Source organism: Passer domesticus, chromosome 19, assembly GCF_036417665.1.
Source record: "Passer domesticus isolate bPasDom1 chromosome 19, bPasDom1.hap1, whole genome shotgun sequence".
NCBI classification, from domain to species: domain Eukaryota; kingdom Metazoa; phylum Chordata; class Aves; order Passeriformes; family Passeridae; genus Passer; species Passer domesticus.
This window is the reverse complement of record NC_087492.1, coordinates 3,900,515-3,921,340: the sequence shown is the minus strand read 5'-3', so window position 1 is coordinate 3,921,340 and position 20,826 is coordinate 3,900,515. Positions and strand designations below refer to the sequence as shown.

Sequence of the window (20,826 nt, the reverse complement as noted above, 5' to 3'; positions counted from 1 at the left end):
CTCGACATCCTCACCCCGGTCCGTGAGGGCTGCGATGGACAATGGGACCCCGGCATCCCCACCCCGTTCCTGAGGGAGCTGGGGTGCGCCGGCATTCTCTCCCCAGTTGCTGAAGGGGTTTTGGCATCGCCCCGGGTCCCTCAGCCTCATAGGTGGCTTTTATTAATTTATGTCAGCAGGGCCTCCTGGCTGGTGATGGTTTGTGGAATCCCATCCCACCGGGAGCCGTGATGGTGGGTATAGCAACCCCTGGTGAAAATTTGCATTAATGGTCACATAACGGAGCTTTTCCTTGGATTAGGCAGCAATAGTAACTCCACAGTGAAAGCAGCATATAACACCTCTTCATACATCAATGCACACTCCCAAACACCAAAACCCGAGTCTAATGATTACATTTTAAGCATTCAGACATTCCCAGATGCAGAACTGTTGGGCGTTTGGGGGTCTGAAACAAAGGGTCAAGTGCTATTAAACTTCATTTGCTTTGCAGTTTCAGCCTGGTGCCACCGAATTCATCAGGAGGAGGTAATTTGGATCAAGAATCTACAAAATTCATGGGAAGGAGGTGACTGGGATCAAGAATTGTCTCTGGGGCACCGAATGACAACATTACATATGATAACCAGAAACTGTTCTAAACATTAAACAGAGCAAACTCTTTGTCAGGAGTGTGAATCAACCCATAGATTCCATTTGAGCACATGGCTGATGCTGCTTCGATCTGTTCTCAGGCTGACAGCACTTTTTCCCTGTAAATTTAAGAACTGGAGAAGCCACATGGTCTCTCTTTAGGTTATTCCCCAGTTAAAATAATGATCAGGGAGGCTCCTGTGGCTGGGTTTGCCTGCAGTGGAGAAGTCAGGCTTGCTAATGGAGCATTTTGCCTCCTGGTGGACGGGTGAGGGTGGAGGATAAGGGATGGAGCACAGGCTCCCTAAACGGGACTAAACTGAGTTTAGAGTGGGCTGCACAGCAAGCCAGGGTCTTGAGCATGCAAATACTGGGCTGCTTTCAGGCCCACAGCTCATGTTCAGGTACGTCTGAGTTGATAGAATTGATAGAAGACTAAAGTTCCCAGAGTATTGTAGCAGTTCCCTCACCTGAGACTGGTGTTTCATTCTGGATTTTGATCAAGTCATGCAGGGATAACTGTCAACAAATTATTATTTAAACCAGGTTCCAAAGTAGACTTTTGTGTAATTTTCATATACCCTGTAGATCTTCCAGGTATTTGAACAGCAAACACTTTTTAAAAACATTTACCACAGGTAAACAATGGAGTTGCTATCTACAGTTCACTAAAAGTCCAACATATCAGTTATTAGCTACAACAACCACAAATTGTGACAGTTCTCCAGTCTCTAGGAAGGTGTAATTTGCATGTGCAATGTTATTTTTTTTCAGCAGCAGGATTTAAATGTGGAGGAGGAAGCTATAAGGCAGATGTATTGGGATTGAAAAGAGCAATTAGAGGGCAGGCTGTGGTCGCAGCATCGGGGTTGGTACAAAAAACAGACTGGAAGCTTGTGGCCTTATTCCTTCCTGTGCTGGCAGCACTGTGGTCAGCACCTGCTGCTTCAGCCCAGAGTAGCATTTCAAAGAAGTGGAGCTGTACATGAGCTGGTTTTGTACACATTTCCAAAACTGACTATTTAATACACTGCAAACATGTCCCTGGCTAACACAACTTATTATTACTACATGTTAGGGCTTTTATTGCATAATCTTGGCATCAGCTGCAAAAGACAACAGAGTGCTCCCAAAATGTATCTTACAGAGAAAAACAAAACAAAAAAAAAAAAAGAGGTAGAAGAGGCAATTCCAGCAAAACATCTGTGATGACATATTCAGCCCATTATTTTGTCAACAGAGCAAGTATTTGGTGGCATAATAAAAGGATACACTTTGCTTAGCAAAAACATTAAGGGATAACAGCCAAGTTAGATAGGGTACAATTAAAGGTTTGCTTAACCCACGGGATTCCACTTCCAGAAAAATAAAAATACAGCTGGTTTGATCCGTCCTTCTAAGTTCTATTTGTATATTCTTGTTTGGGGATTGAAAAAAAAAAATTTAAAAAAAAAAATTTGTGTTTCATTCTCCAGAAGTTTTGTAAGTTAATCATAATAGCAACAGAATTCTGAATTGCAAAGGGGAAAACCAAGCCCACCTGGGAGAAGAGATAACAGGAATTAATCATGTGCAAACTGCTTTGAGGAAAAAGTGCACAATCCAGTTTAAAGCCTCATTTTAAATTACTCCTGAGCACTAATTTTCTGCTTCATTTTGTTAACATAATTGATGCTAGACTTCAACACATCTTGGAAATACACTGCATATTTCCTTCTGATACATTTCTCCAAATAAATAGCAAAGAAATGCTAATTTATTTCAGTGTATTTTTCACATGAAAGTTGACCTCCTCTATTTCAAGGTTTCCTACAGGCTATCCCATGAAATGGAAACTAATAGAGGGCAGGGCACCTTGCAGCTGTTCCAATGACAAATACCAGAGATAAAGTCACAGTTCAGTTTTCCTGCAGGCAGGCAATCCAAAAGTTTTGCCACTTGCAGTATAAAATACAAAGAAAGAAACAGCATTAGATAAACCTCATTTCCTGGCAGAAATTGCCATAAGTTTTTTGGTTGGAAGTCATGCCTAACCCAAGGGAACTGCTGAACAGGCATCTGATTTACATTCGTGTAAATGAGTGCAGAATGCCTGCTGTAGATGTGTTTGTCTTTTGCCTTCTCCTTTCCCTGTCATATTATTCCTCAAAGAATATAGGAGAGATTATGAAAGGGGATTCATCAAATTCCTTTAGGTTCAGGTTTAAAAGCAGCCTGACAAAATGGCACCGTGCTCTCCCCCCTCGTTAATGCTTGTGTGCCTTTCCTGCAAGGCTGCTTCAAAGCAACACAAGAAAGAAAGCCTACAAATGTTTAAATTGAGTTTGTAATTAATTTCTTTTTATGTCTGAGATCCTCACCTCTGGTTAACACAGTCCTCCCTTCAGCTGGTAATGGGCTTGAGACAGTTCTGGACTTTGTGAACCTTGAATCTGAAGGCAACCTGTCACTGGCACCTGCAGATTCTCTATTTGTGCCCTTAATGTTCTCTGTTGCTATTCATAGTCCTTTCTTGATTTTATTTTATTTTCAGTCATGTGATGCCATGTTCTAAGTTCAGTACAGAAGAGTCTGTTGGGCTGTGCCAAAGCCAAAAGACAACCTACAGCAATTTTGAACGTGGAAAGGCATAGCAACCTTTGGGATTATTGCTTAGCAACTGCAAACACACAGAGGAGTAAAACTCACAGCCCAGCTCCACAGCAGGTCTGAGAAATCCCTAATTCACTTCAAGATTTTTAATGGTTGATGGGCATATATTAAATCCCTGTTGATTTGCAAAGCCACTTTGAATGAAGGAGGAATAACATCTATTTTGATACCTGCTCCAAAGGTAAGAAAAACAGTTCTTCAAAGCTTCAGAAAACAAAGGAGAAAATGTTTTTAAATTTTAATTGTATTGAAAAGATCATGTATGAAAAGGGTATTGGGCTTTTTGTGATGAGATAAATATGCTCTATGAAACACATGAGGGAAAGGCAAAATAATTTCTGAGCAATAGAATGTCAAAGAGATTGAACTTTGTTTTTGAAAGGACTTTTATAACTCAAACATCTAGAAAATATTTACCTAAACAAACTTTAGTCATTCCTGGCTTTACCCCACCCATCAAAATTCTCTAACAGAATAAAAATGAAACAAGAATATTGTTTATGGGCACATTTGGGTTTTCTACAGAAAACACTGGGATAATCTTTTTATGCCTGCAGGGATTCTAGCAAGAATATTTTTCTTACAGAAAAGGAGCCAGGGAAGTGGCATCCTACTAAATAATGGAAAGCTTATCTTGCCTTCAGCTTGAACAAAGGCTGACAGGAAACTTTATATCACACTTCAAATTTCCTGGGTGTTTCTAGAGCTTGCCTCTGTGCTTCATGCTCACTGTTATTTGGGCTCCATTTGGGAGTGCCAGAGACCCTGAGAGCTCTCAAATATTATTGTAAAATCATAAATTCATAGAATCATTAACTTTGGAAAAGACTCCAAGATCATTGAATCCATAATTTGACCAAGCACCACATTGTCAATGTGAGCATGGCACTGAGTGCCAGGTCCAGTTGTTTCTTGAGCACTTCCAGGGATGGTGGCTCCCTCCTTTCCAGTGCCTGACCACCCTTTCAGTGGAGAAATCCTTCCTTTTGGCCCAAATTCTCAACTCATGAAGATCACTGAAGGTTATGAGCCAATGGAGTCTTGCCCATTGTCTGTTTCTGTAATCCTCCACTAATCCCAAATTTCATGACCTGATTGTAGCATTCCTCTGTTGTTTATTTTTTTTGTTTGTTCTTCCATGCCCTCTTAGTCTTCTTCATCTGTACTGCATTAAAGCAGTGGGCACAGTTCTCCATGCTCTGCTTCCATTCCTGGAGTTACGTGGATGCCATGGAATTGAGACAGAACAGTCACACTGCTTGTCTCATGTTTTGTTTTGGTCAGAGACATGGAGATCCTTTATAAACATTTACCAATCCTCAAAACCATCCTAACAAAAGGTTGAGAACAGTGTAGAAAACATATTCATCATCTTTCAGAATCAGCCACCTCATAAAGCAGAGTGCAGTTGTCACTTTAACATTGCACAGAAACTGCAGAGTGTTTCATAAAGGATGTTTAAGAAATAACATAAGTATTTGAAACTACAAGAATAGTTTATTTTGGCACAACAAAACCAGCTGATTTGGAATGTGACCAGAGCATTTGGTTAACACCCTGCTTTGAACCAAGGAGTCTGGTTTTACAGCTTGTTGAAAGGAACTCACCTAAGCAAGGAACAATTCCACAGGGTGGACAGGTTTTCCTTTCTGCAGTTGTAAATCCAGACTCCTTTCCAGCTCATGTCCTTTGGTGGCAAAACCAACTACCAACCCAAAAACCCTCTCTGTGGGTCAGGTAGGCAGCTTGAGCCATCGCATTCCCAGCAGGAATGCACCTTTGGAAAAAAATTACTAGAAGATGCCAACAAGCCCATTGAGAAAACAAACCTAGAAATTTAACTCTGTGACACATCCCCCCCATCCAGGCAGTATTTGTACTCCAACAGTGTTAATGAACCAGAAGGTCAACATATTCATAATTAAATTTGTGTGCCAGGAGGGCTGTAGATCACATCTATGCATTTCCTGGAAGGCTGAACGGCTTCAGAACAGCTACAAATGCTTAAACAGGAGGAGCAATGCATATCAACAGCAGTGTTATTGCTATGGATACTGAAAGGCCTCAGTGAAAAGCACTTTTAAATAAAAACTTGAAGAGGGTAGAGTGGTAACAAGTTCAGAGTGGAGTTTCATCTCTAATTTGGTGTTAGATTATTTCTTAATATCACCCTTCCCTTGCTGTTGTTTCACACTGAGCTGGGGGATTTGCAGCATGCTGCTGATTTTTCATGCTTTGAATCAAGTAGTAACCAGTCTTTTGCTCCATTCTGTGTGTGTTAATCCCATTCCAGATGCAGACACTTATGCATGGAGATATATAGGGACATTTTTCAAATTGTGCCTTCTGAGCAGCTCAGTTTCTTCCTGATATTTCACAGAATGAACATTTTAAGCCATGAAGTTCTTGAAATTGTAAAGGGATTATTACTTTACAGAGTGATCTACAACATAAAATGCTTGTCAGCAACTTAATCACAGAATTCATGGTAGAGGTTCCTCTTTTCTGTAGAAGCTCTGCTGACCCATGCACCTGTGTCCTTGTTACCTTAAAATGTCCAGAGCAAAAAATAATTGCCACTGTTGAAGCAGTTTGTGGGACAAGCTTCCTCACTGTTCTTCACAGCCTCAGAAAAGCTGAAGCAGAGGAAGCATGTAGAGGAATCTTGCTCCTGGGTATCTGGAATTTTCCATTACTTGCTTCCTTTGTCTCATATCCACTGGATTTCCTGGAGGCAGGGAATGGACCTAAACAGAAATTATGTGCTGGGAGTAAGAGGATTCCACTGGTTGGAACTGGGGGGACAAGTTCCAATCACTGTTCACTGCTTGGTTTCTGAGTGTCTAAGTGACCTGGAATTAATCATTCCCCTTTTGTGTCTCAGTTTCTTCTGCCCTAAGAAAGGAACACATTAATTTAGTTGCTCTGTCTCCAAGGGCTGTTGTGATACATAATTAATCTTTATAAATCATTTACTGATCTTTGAAGTAAAGGGTCTGTATTTATTTAAGAGTACAAAGCAGCAGTAACAGAATAAAAAACTAACATAGAAAAAATATTAGTTAATGCCTAACAATATGCTCTATTCCTGTGTCACCTGTTAGGGCTCTGGTGCATCTTTTGGCATTATATAACAGCTCATTTTTTTCTGTGTCACAGTGATTGAGGTATGGCTGCTCAGCCAGAAGAATCAGCCCAATCTGCTGATCTACAAGATCCAGAACTTGGACATAAGGACAGGACTGCAGCAGAGATGGAAAGCAATCAGGGGGGTGATGAACTGCCATGTTCCAGTACTTACACTTCGTGGGAAGAGTGTTTTCATGAAAAGGTACAACAAAGGTGTCTGAGTTTGCAGGAGACAAAGATAAGGCTGGTTCAAGCACAAAAGGCAGAAGAAGCAAAGGTGAGGAGGAGAGAACCCGGGGACAGGCTGGCCAGAGAGTGGTACAATGAGGACAAGGAGACACTCGATACTCGCATCTATTTGCTCGACAACCTCCTCCCTACATTAATCCCAGGAACAGAAAGTTTGTTAATGGCAGTGGAAAGAAACCATGTGCTTGTATCAGACCAAGAACCAACCAGATTTAAGCCCGTTAATTATCTTGCAGAATACCTGATGAGGCACAACCCTCAGTATAGTGTTCCTGCAAAACCAGGACCATACCTGACAGAAATGAAGGTGGTCTCAGAGGAGCTCAAATCTTTGAGGCAAGGTACACCATCACAGAGGTGAGAGCACTGACAGTGTGGCTGGTCACAGGGCCAGAGCTGGTGTCTTGGTCTCTGTTTTATAAAAGGAATGGTGTCCCTTCAGCCTGGCTGGCAGAATCTTGAGCAAAATACATCTTGTGGAGTGCAGTGCCAGGGATGGTATTTGTCTCATAAAAACTTGAGAAGCAGGACAAATACCAGAACATGGCACACAAAATTAAACACTGGTTATTCTTGTTTAAGGCAATATTCTGCCCTTCACAAGGATATAATTCCTCTTTAGACTCTATCTTAATAACACATGAGCAATGCAAACTGCGTCCAAACTGGTCTAACTTAGTGACAGCAGCTCTTTGGGACGGGTGTTGGTATGAAAGTTCTGGAGACTCTTCAGATAGTTGCTTCTCTAGTCTTCCAAACTTAATAAAAACATAAACTTTTTTTCCTCCTTCAGGATGATTTCTCTTGACCAAGCCAACAACATTGTCCTGGCACATTGTAGAAACTGCTTCACCCAGGATTTTTATTTAGGCTTTCCTTTTATATTCTATTTTTCCTTTTAAAGTAGAAACTGTTTTGTATTTTGTTCTGTTGCTTATTTTTGGGCTATACTTAATGTATAAGTATAGTATAATACTTAATGAATATTGGAACAGAGTTCCATGGCACCTTACACAATGCTAAGGTTAAAATGTGAGAGCATTAGATGAACAATAATGCTTTTTTTCATTGCTCTCTTCAGGAAAATATAGATGTGAACTTTTCAGTTCATAGATGATCCAGAGGTGATTGTGATTAATGTCAAAATTACTCATTCACTACTAGATCACTTTATTCTGTATCTGTGTTTGTAGAATAATGACTTCTGTTTGAATGACTCTATTTGCATAAATAGTGCATACACCTTGAAAATTGGTTTCAGTGTCAGGAATTAGGGAAGTAAAATGTTGACATGTCTTATGCATAAACCCTAAATGAAGATAATTGAAGTTCCCAGTATTATAATGCTTAAAAGGATATGTTAAGTCTATCTGAGCTTCTGTCTCCACATTTCCATTAAACATACTGCTGCAGTTTGTAGGAACATGCCTGATGTGAACACAACAAAGCAGCGTGAGAAATGAATTCCATACAGTCACTGATAAAAGAATTCCGGTTTTCTTTTCTATTTTTTAAATGTTGGTCCACTGAAACAAATGAGCTGGGGAAATATGTCTTTCACTGAGTTTTCACACAAGCACAGGCTGTTCTGGAGGGATGTTTAGGATGTCAGCCTTGCCACACCTTTACTTTGGGATTTATCATTCCTGTTGCTTTACAGAGGGACACCTGGATATATCTCTTTTATTTTGAAAAAGTAATTGAACTAAAATACATACAATTGCCTGGGGTTTTGGATTGGGCTTTTGTGGAATACAAAGTGTTGGCTACCCATGGCCTCTTATCTTGCCCTTGGCTGTTAAGCCCATCTTTACATTTGGAGACAGGTTCCCCATTTGTAGCTCTCAGAGCTGAGTCAAAGGAAGTGACTATCAAGACTTACAGAAATAAATTTCTCCATAGACAGCATTGCCAGGGGGGTTCTGTAATCATGGCTGTAGCAGGTTTTGCATATCCACTGGTAGTAGTATCATGGGATTTGCATTCACAGCAGCTCAGGATTTACATATCTGTGATGACTGTATTGTGGGATTTGCATAGGATTCTTAAATCACAGCAACACAGGATTTTAACAACACCACACAGCAGTGAGACTCCTCATGCGAGTCGCTGGATTTCAAACAGGCTGGAATTGTTACAAGAGCAATGCCAGTCTGTGCTTCACACCTCTCACATAAGCACCAGAAAGGTGAGGAATGAAATTCTGGCCCAAATGAAGGCCCTGGCAGCCTTGGCATTACCTTCAGGCAAGGCAGGATTCATCACAGGTTCCCATCTAACACTTTTCTATCCTCAGTGAGCTCTCTTGGACTTCCTCCAGTTTCTCCTTAACTGCCACCTGACTGGGAGTCAAGGCAGGAAGGAGAACAGATGGGAGAAATTCCTTATGCACATGGACTGATACCTGAAACAGAGCCTTTGTCCAGGGATGGGAGTCCTTCAGGCTGAGTCACCCATCCCTGTGTGGGAGGCAGGCAGCTCTCTTCCTGAGGAAACATGTTTGGTTCTGCAGGGAGAAGTCACCTCGCTGCCATCTCATCTTTTCTGGAAATGTCTGCTCCAAAACAAGCTCACTTTGCAATGGGTAGTGCCTAGTACTGTTACCCCTGATTTGCCATTATTGTCTGAGGGACACCAGGCAGAGGATGCAGCTGCCCAGTTTTAGGACCCTAGAAATGAATGCAAAACTGCAGCCCAGTGCAGGTGCAGCACAGAATGTAACTTGTGCTGGACACTGCCCAAATTAATCACCAGAGCACTTTGGCAGCTCTGAGCACAGCCCAGGCTCTACTTCCAGTTTGCAGACAGCTCCAGAGGAGGAGTTACCTCTACAAATGGTCTTGTTTTTTCTTTTTGCTGCAGCATACATTGGAGAAAAATCTGTTTGTCCATTTAGGTTGGTACCTGCTGCATTCTTTCTCTTCTCCAGCTCTGGGAAGGAGTCAGAAGTTGGGAAAATATTTTACCCTCTCCCTGCTATCAAAGTGCCCGAGGTTGAGCTGCCTCAGCAGCACTTGTGCAATGCCCACCATCGATTAAGGAGCCAAATGATTCATTAAGAAACCTCTGTGATAAATGGCCATGAAGAACAAGGACCTTGTGATAAAACTGACTGTGATCAAAGTGTATTGCTGTGCCATGTAAAACAGGTCTTTCTGTTCATTAAAGAAAATATTGATGGGTTATAATTTGTAGGATGACCCCAGAGGAACAGAAGAGGGCAGGGACAGGACCAGCCCATTTCACAGCATGTGAAACACGGGGAAGAAGGAGCAGGAATCGTTACCTAAAATATAATTTTTGGAGTTGTCAGGTACAAAAGAGGAGCAATTCACCTCTGTGAATAGCTACAGAGGGTGTGAAGGCCTCGAAGATGAGCAGCTGCCTCAGTGCAGAGAGATTCCAGCAGCCTCCATGAACAGGAGCTGTTCTCTCCATATGAACTGATCATTTGGCTTTAAGAATTTTGACCTTCCTAAAGGGTTTTTCCCCCATTTCATAAATTAACAAAGTCAAAATCAAAGCAGATGAGTTCAGGATCAATTTTATTCACTTCTTTTGTTGTGTGAAATGGAGAATTGAGAAAAACATGGCTGGGTGTTTAAAGGAAAAAAAAAGCAGGAAGAAAGGGAGCTGACTGGCAGTCCAAACCTGCAAACTCCATGTGTTGAAAATGATGGAGAGGCTGAGGTATTATCCCTGTCCTAAGGCAATGAGGGCTCTATTGTGTGAGGCTGCTTCAGAAATTTTATTGAACATTGTTCTTTGCCAGTGAAGTGCTTGTGTGAAAAGGTACTTGAGTTTGGAGACAATGAAGACTGATGCAATTTTGTTGGTAAATCAACTGTAGCAAAATTATGCACCTGTCTCCCTGCTAAAATTGAAAGGAAATTGAAGGACATCTACACAATAAATGATAAATGTCATTATAAATGTGAAGGTAAAATGTATTGCTGTTGAAATGACACAGAACTAGGAGAGCTGCACAGATGATTTTCCATTAAATGTCTTCCACACAGACAGGAATTTCAGCAAAGAGTTGCTTCCTTTTGTTTTGTTCTTTAGGGTAGGCTTAATCAATCTTAAGTATGTCTGTGATGGTCTCTTTCTAATCCGTGTTCCCATGTCCTACAGGCTGGTCCAGATGAAGGCTGAGGCAAAGAAAAAACATGAGGAAATGGAGGAGATAGAAAGACAGAAGAATGAGGAGACAGAGAGGAGAAAGGAGGTGTTGGCAGTTCTGATCAAGGAGTGGACAGTGGATGGCCATGAAAAAATCCCAGCAGCACTGGTAACGAGGGGAGATCCTGCTGTGGTTGTTGCAGACAGGATGAAAAGGACATTTGTGTTAGTGCCATGTACCCTGGCATGGCAGCATGGGGCACAAGCATGGGTGATGGCTCTGCCACCACAGGATCAGGGGACAGGGCATTGTTCACAAATCTTAACTATGTGTAAGACCCATGACTAGCCCATATGTCTGATTATTCAGGGAGATTTATTTTAGTAATTGTCTACTGTTGTCTGCATGACACAGGCTATGACTTTGAATTTTAGGTTCAGAGTGCCTTGAGGTCTTTTCCAGATGTCACTGATTCTATTCCTGAAGATATGAGAAAAGGCAAGTTTTCAATGTGTCTTCCTTAGTTTTATTGCTGTGATCTGAATTCTGATGTGAACTGTGAGCAAACAGCAAATGGATTTGATAACAGAGAAAGAATCTCTAAGGGTAGTTATATCAGAATATCAGTCACAAATCTTCAAATGGATTGGAAAGAAACTGAACCACCATGTAATTCATTCATATGATCTTGAAAAGTATGGAAAAATGTTTAAAAAAATCTTTCAGGGAGATAGAAAGACCTGATGCAGACCTTTTCCACTTACATCCCTTATTAGCCACACATTGCCATGTGCTTATTGCTATTTTTAAGAATCACTGTTCCAACCTCCTCCTTTTTGAGTTTGTCCATGGGAGGTCTTGGCAGTACTGGCATACTGGGAGATATGGAACAAAGGTGGGATCAACAAGATTAAAGCCTGACAGTGTTGTTACCTGTTGTGGTTTCAAGGGAATTACTGAGGCTTACCTAATGCTCCACCCAATAGCTCATCTCATCAAGCCATTCCCTTGGCCAGTCCCTGGCATGCAGTGGCACACAGCCCAGGGCCTCTGTACCAGAGCACTCAGCTCAGAGATTTCCATAATTCCTGTCCATTGTCTATAGCTCACACTTGCCCTCCCCAGATGATGATAATTGAGTAGAACCAGGAACACTGAAGTGGCAACTCCAGCCTGCTGCCAGCCCTTATACTGAGAGCCTGTAATGATCATGAATGATAACAAATGTGTCTTTGCTGATTTGGGATGGTAAACAGGACACTCCAGAGTGTTTCTGTTGCTGCTGGAGTCACCTCTGCCTGGAGGTCACCCTTGGTCAGCCCTGTCTGTATTACAGAATTGTTCCTCTGAGTAATCATCCAGTATAGGTGGGATGTTGTGTGACTGCCAAACACAGCCCCTGTGCTCCTGCTGTGGAGCTGTGGCTCCCCAGTGCAAACAGACCCTGGGACATGAGACTGTGGAGGGATTTCCTGCCCAGTATTTGCTCTCCAGATGCTGGGGGTGCTCTCTGTACTACTTCTCTAATGGGCTCCATTTCTTAATTTATTTCACTTAATAGCATTCAATGTACATTAACAGAATATTACACTCTGTTTTATAGTTCAATAAAGATAATGTACAGTTTAGGAACATTAACCAACAAGAGATAAATGCATTCTATGATGAATTTTCTCATTATTCCTGATATATTTAGAAGAAAGAACAGAAAAATAATGCCAACAGAAATAGCATGTCTGTTCTCAAAGAACTCATTCAGAAACCTATATAGATATTTGATGTCTCTTCTCAGTTCCATTATAGCAGCCCAGAAGCTGACCAAAACATACTTTTGAATATCATCATCAGTAAAAATATTCCCATATTCTTGAGAAAATTACTATGATTTTCAGATTCTTCTCTTGCAAAGCAGAATCCATGTCTCCAGAGTCTAAGGCAGTTTTATCTGTTTGTTAAATCAAAAATCATTTCCTCCCTCACATAATTAGTTCTAAGTACTGTTAAAATCATCCCAATTTGCACCAACTTATGTCAAGAATAAATATAACTCTACAGTTCTGAATAGCTAAATGGAGATTCTCAGCAAGAGAAATGCAAGCAGATTTAGATGGTCTGGGTACAGACAGATGCTTCAGCTACTGTGGGATAACCTCAAATAAATGTCATCCAACATGAGAAGAAAGTTAATGTAACAGCACATTGTGCAAAAATATGTGTACAATATGCAAAATCACAACTGTTGCTTTCTAAACAATTTTTTTTTTTTTTTTACCAGCAACCCATGACAGGAAGCTGAAAATCTTAAACACATTGGAAAAAATAGTATACCTAGATGAGTTCACAAAGGTGAGAAATGAAATAAGAGCGTTTGGTTCAGAATGTGGTGTTTGTCATGAAGTGTCAGCATTTCCTTGGGGACAGCCCAGAGGAGTAAGTGAAGGGCTTCCCTTCTCCAGCACTCCAGGTAACTGGCTGTGTCTGGACATTTCACATTCCATCTCCATCCTCTGCTCTCACCACACTTCCACTCTGGCCAGCTGGAGGGAACTGTTTTGCTTTCCTCAGAGCTGCAGCCTTGCTGCTCTTTGGGAAGTGACTCCTGGAGCGGTGGTTTTTAGGACACCCCTCCCCATCCCTTTCTAAAATGTCAAAGCCCTGAATCACTTGTGGATTCCGACTTTGACTGGCTGCTCACAGGAGGTTTGGTGTCCCACTACAACCATTAGCCTGGGGTAATTAGTAATATCCTCACAGTATTGTTATTTCTGACTAAGTTCCATTAACCAGGATGAACCAAGCCATGAAGGCCAGGGATGAGAAGCCTTTGTCCTGAACTGTCACTGGTCTGAACCATAAACAAACTGCAACAAGTCTCATAAATATTCATGAAGCATAACCAAGTAGTTTTAAACTCAAAAGCTGTCATTGGGAAGTATCAGAATTGTGGTTTCCACTCATCAAAATCATAAATGTAGTTGGAAGTTTCACCCCATTACTCTGCTGTTCCTCAAGCTGAAACAACCAAATTGTTTCAAACTATATTTATTGAAAGCTCTCCAGGCCAAGGCTTTACCAGCAAATTTTACCTGCAACAGAGCTGTATTTTATGGCTGGGTAATTAAACCTGTAAAAAGGGGTGTTCAGAATAGGAATAATGGCAGACCCTCATTGCAGCAGTGCTAGTGCGTGCTGTTGTAATAATTAAAACCAGAGTATAAAGCAGCTGTGCAGAGACTAATTCCAAGCAACCATGTGTGATTTTTTTGTGCCTTCTTCCCTCTCAGGAGACTCACATGTTTGGTATTTTGCACAGGGATGCATTTTTATGGTAACTTGTTGAAGGTTTTTTTAAGCATGAAATGAGATATTTTTGAATTTAACCTCAGAATTATTGCATCTAATTAAGAAGACTATTGTGGATAATGAGAGCCCAGAGAATTGCTTTTGTCACTGCAATGAAGCATCAGTCCATAACCCCTATGGTACATATATATAATCACTGAATGAATTCATGCTCCATTAGCATTAGAAAACTGTTTAAAATATACTTTGTGTACTCTTTGTTTTAACTCAATTAAAGATATGACAACAGAGATCAGAAGCATGAAAGACATGGATTATCAGGCTGTCTGATTTGCCAGGAATGTTCTCTCAGAACATATTCTCTGATTCTTTTTCCAGTCTGGTTTTAATTGAATCAATTGATGAGGCTTTCATCACTTCCCTTGGGAACTGTTCCATCATCAGGACAGGGCTGCTTCTAATCCTCAGCTACAATTTACCTTTGTTCACCCCCTTCCATCACCCACCAAACCCAGAAAGAGATGATCTTCCTCCACGCTGGTGACGGCCCTCTGCCATGTGGAAAGCATTGCTTTTAATGGACCTTAAAATTAAAAGGCCCTTTTTTTTTTTCCTTGAATTTAGTGTGGCTTTGGGTTACTTAAAGGCTATTAGAAACTCAGTAGAGAGACCTCACATATCATTGTTTTTCAGGTTTGGGTTTTTTTTGTTCTTTTTTCAAAAATGCAGAACATTGGCTGTTGTATTCTTACATCCTTTGTGGCAGCCTCGTGGGGTCTTTTATATGAAAAGCATTTAAATCCCAGGGACCAGCCCTTAATGGTTTATTTCACAAGCTTTGTGCTCTAACACACAGAACCCCCAGCAGTCTGGCACAAAGCTATTGACACCAAGGGAAATGCTCACATTGTCTTTGCAGGGTCAGATTCAGGCTTTAAAGGTGAGATTATTTTCCACGATTGTATTAGGCTTTCTCCATTTCTAGTGAGATCAGTAGGAACAAGAACAGATCCATTGTTTTTGATGATAATGTGGTCCCAAACTATACCAAAAACTCTGGGTAGCAAGAAGGAGGCGTGGCAGCTTTCCTCAGAGAGGTGTCAAAATCTCTCAGTTAATAACAAATTAATGTACGTTAATTATGTGTACAGTAATTTACACATCAGCTTAAGCCTGTGATGGTGCCTCCTGCCCACATGGTGCTTGTAAACAGTGTCCTGTGAAGAGTTAGACACAGTATTAGTGCAGGAGCCTTTGGATGTGTCATCAAGGTGACATCCAGAATAACAAACTGCTTGTCCAACCTGCCTGATCCCAACAGCCTCACCTTTAAGGTTCCTCTGTCACAGGGCTCTGGGTTCTAATAACCCCAAGAAGCTGGTGGATACCCGTAGCCCCAGATGTGCCACCTTCTCTCCAACCTACATACTTTTCTAATGCTGAAATGAAGAAAAAACCCACATTGCCTTAGGAGCTCTTCTTTCCTACCAGCCACCCCTCAGGTCATTGCTTTTTTTCTGCTCTTCGTCTCTTTTCCACTTGTCCCATATATTTGGAAATTACACAATATAGACATGAATAATAATAACATATATTAATATTTCAGCTGGTTATTGCCTGTGTGGCATTTCAACAAGCCCAAGATATTTTAGCACTTATGTCAGGTATCCATACTCTCAAAATGGGATAATGGGAAACATTCTGTGCTTTGGAAATTCCTCCTTTTAACTGTATGAGCTCCCTGTTAGTGTGGCTGGCTCAAGAAACCTACTGTAATAATTCAGCCCAGGCTCTGGGATTGTGGTTTGTTCTGATGGCCATTATTATTTATGTCATGCACACCACATTTTTAGAACCATATTGCTTTTGCTCATAAAAGCCACATGACTATAAATCCAAAGTGTTAAGGTGTCTCCAAGGCTGGAACATAAAATCAATCTCAAGTCAGTAGTATTCCCAGTGTCAGAGGACTTGGGTGACAGCAGGCTCATTTTCAAAAGGATCTTCCATTTTTTTATTGTATCCAACTGCTCCTCTAGACACTGAAATTGTAGGCAATGCTCCTTTTGTGGCATTTGAGAGTTGAGTGACTGTCACTCCTGCAGAATGTAATGGCTCAAAATGCCTCCTGGGGGATGAAGTCAAGAATACTAAATGCTGCAGCAAACCATGGGGAACTTAAATCCTCCACAAGAAAATCGAGCTGAAGCCACAACTTTTCATAGGAGGGATCTGATCCAGCATCTCTGCTTGAGCTTGATAAGTGACCTCTGGACCAGGAAAGGAACTGTTCAGGACACATTTCTGCAGTGTGCCAGGCTTGTTTGGAGAATATTGGTTCTTCTGAAGGGGAGAATGAAGTAGGCACCAAGTCTGTGTTGTGTTGGCAGATTAAATTACAAATTCCTAAATATTTGATTGCACATAATAGATTTTTAGGAATTCAACTAAAGGTGAATATGCTTGAAGAAAGATAACCATGTCCACTGCTGCTTTCTCTCTGTAGCTTATCTTTCCCTACACTGAACGTGTGTCAAGTGACAAGTTCCAAGAAATCATGGAATATCTCCATAAGTGTGCTGAGGACTTCCAAGAAGCAACAAAACATGACACACGGAGGCAAATTTTTATTGACCTCTTCCAAGCTTGTGATTATGGAAAGGTAGGCAAAGCAGCTCTCAGCCTGATTTCAATGTGGGCATGCTCCCAGTTTGGTATTTCTCTGGGTCACTGCTTGCTTTTTCTTTTCCTCAACTCTAGATCCTCTCTTTGTGCTTATTCAGCAGTGTTTTAGAGAACAATAGCTGCTGCACTGTTGTTAAATTCATAGTTCTTAGACACAGAAACATCCAATAGCCTATTACCTGATGGCTAATTAGAAACTGAATTACCTAAACTGATGATTTGGGACTGAAGTTTGGCGATTCTTGAGAAGAAATTAACTGTGGCCTTTAATTCTAAAAAATTACCTGCTTCCACAGCATGTTCAGAATATTTGAGTGCTAATTTATCTATTCAGCCACATTTCAGCAAAGCTAATCTGATGTAGATTGACTTTAACAAATGTGCACATTATTTCAATAATTACGTATATTGCATTAATTATGTTGCACTGCTTTATAGATCTGAAGGGCTTCTATCAATAAATCTCATAGTTAAAATCTAGAATGCAAAATAATCCACTTTTACAGCCTCTCTGAGAACAGTACTGTGAACTTCAGCCACAGTTTATGGACAGGAAATTAAAATACAGTAAGTCAGTTACAGAGCTGGAAATGAAACTCAAAAGCCATAATTTGGTTTTCATCAGCTTTAAACTCTATCTATCATCCTCTCAGTACACCTGCATCTCCATTAAAAAGCAAACAAAAAAAGTGCTAGACTCATTAGAAAACCAGTAAATAGTAGAAACTAAAGAGTCAATGGCATAAGCTATTGCTAAAAACTTGGGCTTCATCCAAAAAGTGTGGTACTTGTTATGAGTACCCTCACTTTGGCAGTTGCTGGCTACTACAGAGCAAGCAGTTGCCCTAACCCTAGTTTTCCCCCTACATAAATTTTATATTCCACCCAGCACTCCTCCAGCTATGCCTGCAGAGCCTACCCAGAGTGAGCTGTGCTCTACAATGTCATGCTAATAATGTCATTACAGCCCAGAGAAAGGAATTACAGGGCTCATTTCAACACCAATAGTGTGTTCTAGAGAATAGCAGGCAAGCTGCTGTTTCAGGGATGAGGGAAGAAATGTGTCTGCTCCCCAGCTAGGAGGCATTTGAGTTTCCTAAGGCTTTGTCAAGAAGGGCTGTGATGGATCCTCCTGGCTACAAGGACATAGAAACCTGAGTCCTGTCTTTGCCATGGATTTCCAAAGGATCCCTTCTTTCCTTTCATATTTTAAGGCGACTTTCTTCCTATTATTTCTGTGGCAGTAATCACTATCTCCATGCTGCTAATCCCAGTGGAATCTCAGAGGCAAAGAGCCAAAAATACTAACACAACAGGAGGGAGCAGCTATCAGCAGTGACGCCACTGCTGCCGAAAAAAACCTGATCAGAGCACAGAGTTGTGGTTTCCAGGCTCCGAGGTAGCCCTGCCCTGCAAATTGAGATCACTAAAGTGTCGTGTGGGCCACGCAGCTCTTTTCAACTTGGCCTGGTTTCTTTTGTAAAGTTCTACTGTACCCACAGGGGAGATAAAATGCAAAGTATCCCAAGGACTTCTACCACTTGAATGTGATCCATTACCTGTAGAGCCCATTCTGCAAAGCACAGCAAAGCAGTTGTTTCAGTTCCTAATTTCCATTTGTTTGGGAGCAGGCAGTTATTCCAGTCTGCATGGTGAGTGTGGCTGGCTGCCTCAATGAGCTGCAATTAGGGCCAGGGAGCTGAGAAAGCAGTGTTTAAATTACAGTCAAATTAGAAGGTATCCACATGATCATTATTATGATTTCAAATGCATGCATCCAGAAGGATGGCAGCTCAGAAGGACAGCCTGGACTATCCACTGCAGCAGAAACTTCCCAAGACAATCCCAAAACACAGCTGGATCACTGCTATAATACCCCAAAAGGCAATGGCTCTGTGAATTTTTAGCTATTGTCCCTGTGCTCGCTTGTATCAGTTTATTTTATAACTCATCATTAATTTCCAGGGATGTTTTAAACAAGGGATTTTAAAATGAAATTTAATTTAGTCAGAGATTAGTTTTCAAGCCAATGTAGTTTGAGACTGATTATCTTTCTTGCTGTACAGCAACAACAAAGTCTGCTTTCTCATGACCTTTTCTAAGAGTCTGTTCTACCCCCTTGCTCACTAACAAGCTCATTGTAGGGTTCAGGATACACACATCACCTTTCCAGAAAAACAATCAAGTGTTCAAACACTGACCTATCCCTGATTAAATGGCAAGTCTGGTTTAGTCTGTGTTGCCAAAGGAATTACTCACAGGTCACAGAACATTGCTGAAAACAGCTGAGAATCATCACCTGCCAATATCTAGGTGACAAAAAAATTAGGTCAACGTGCTTCAACTCCCTGGGCCCTAAAGCTGCCATGAGTTTTGGGCAGCTGTGCAAGCACAGGTGGTTTTCTGTTGTGGAGAGGAGAGGCTGTACCTGTCCTGCTCACAAGGTGCAGCACGAAGGGCAGGTGGGCAGGAATCTGTCATCAGCCTCCTTAGTCACACACCAAGTGCAAAGAAAAGTCACCTTTTCTACTAAATTTAGGAACTGGGAAAAATAGCACAGCTGGGGAGAGGAGTTGGAAATGGTTTCTTCTTGTAGTGCTCCTCTCTTTTATATTTGGCTGTACTGTAACATGTTTCTCCCAGGGTAAGTTGTAAGGAAAAGTGTCTTGAAATAACAGGAACCCCTGCTAAAATGGCAAATCTGTGTAAATTGGAAATGTTTAAATAAGTAAATAAATCCCTATTAATATTTGACAATTTCAGCTATTACATATTTTTATATTTATCTATATTTATATAAAATAAAATTATTGGATCCAAAGAACAAAAATCTCTTCAAGAATTTGAGTTTCCTAAATGCATTTATATTATTTTAATATGACAAAATGGTAACCAAATCCCAAAACAATATACTTATTTTCTTTTTAATAATACTTCATTAATATATTCCCATTTTAATGAAGTAAAATTATGCAGTAGTACTGCAAAGTTCAGGGCAACCAGCAGATGATTGTGACAAGTAACAGCTGAGGAAATTTGAATGGAAGATTAAGTGTGTGTAATGGAATTACTGAATGGAGGATCCAAATATTCCACAGTGATCTGGGAATGCCTTTAAAACGTTGTGTGTTTGTGCATCTCCTGAAAGGATCAGAGCACAGTCTGATATATTCAAGTGAAAGAGAAATAACAAGAAGAAATGTTTGCACAGGGGTGTGCAAGGTGTCTGTATGTTAATGTAAGACCCTGGGAATCAGGGCCTACATCTTGTGAGTTTAGGGACAGAATTCTGTGATGACATTTGTTGTTCCAAACCCACCCATAGCTGAAATTCAACCCTGGCTTCCAGCATTTTTTTCACCAGCTGGAATTAAATTACCAGATACTGAAGCACTAAAATTGTACCAGATGGCTTCTTACATTTCAGTTCTGGTCCTTTCTGCAGAACTGGCAAAACCCCTTCCCTGTAGAGGAAGGTGCTGCAGTACCAGCAAATGTGATGTGTTCACTTATTCCAGCATTAAATTCACCAGTAGGTGAGATGTGTATCTCTGGGTTGTTTCCATATCCTCTGTTTTTAACTATTGCTGCCAATAATTACAGTTTCAGGTTATAAACAATGCAGTCATCTTGAGCTAATTTCCAGAAAAGAACAGCAAACTTCTTCCTTTATTTCTTTAGTCTAAGGGTAGGCAAAGTTCACAAGGAATTAAAAGGCTGGTGAAATTTACATTTTGCAGTTTTTAATCTCAGAACAAAATGTGAAAAGGAAATCAATAATTCAGATGGAAAGCTACTCACTACAAATAATGAACTTAAGTAAATCTGTTTCCTAATTAACTACTTTATTTCAATAATGGGAGGGAGATTACAAAGGTGACAGGACTTAAATAATGACAGCAGGAATACATCATAAAATGGAAAACTTGCAATCGTTTAGGTTTGCTTTACTTTTTAAACCCACAATTTCCTGATTGGAAATGACCCATTTCATTGCCTTTTCCTGGGTTTATCGTCTGTGTACACTCACCCTGAGCAACAAGGATTTAATA

General features: G+C 40.7%; 1 protein-coding gene across 10 annotated transcripts in view; it reads left to right on the top strand.

Moving 5' to 3' along the window:
• Positions 1–20,826, top strand: part of EFCAB5 (EF-hand calcium binding domain 5) — a 35,975-nt gene that overhangs the window by 665 nt on the left and 14,484 nt on the right. For 2 of the 10 annotated variants that reach the window (XM_064394678.1, XM_064394670.1), the window contains exons 2-8: positions 494–528; positions 3,167–3,466; positions 6,445–7,020; positions 10,798–10,954; positions 11,221–11,284; positions 13,062–13,132; positions 16,596–16,751. In XM_064394678.1, coding sequence (XP_064250748.1) covers positions 6,455–7,020; positions 10,798–10,954; positions 11,221–11,284; positions 13,062–13,132; positions 16,596–16,751 — 1,014 coding nt within the window. In that variant the 5' untranslated portion in view covers positions 494–528; positions 3,167–3,466; positions 6,445–6,454. Of the gene's footprint in view, positions 1–208; positions 234–493; positions 569–2,985; positions 3,072–3,166; positions 3,467–6,444; positions 7,021–10,797; positions 10,955–11,220; positions 11,285–13,061; positions 13,133–16,595; positions 16,752–20,826 lie in introns of those variants that run through there. The other 8 variants (XM_064394671.1, XM_064394675.1, XM_064394680.1 and 5 more) reach the window with 8 other exon arrangements.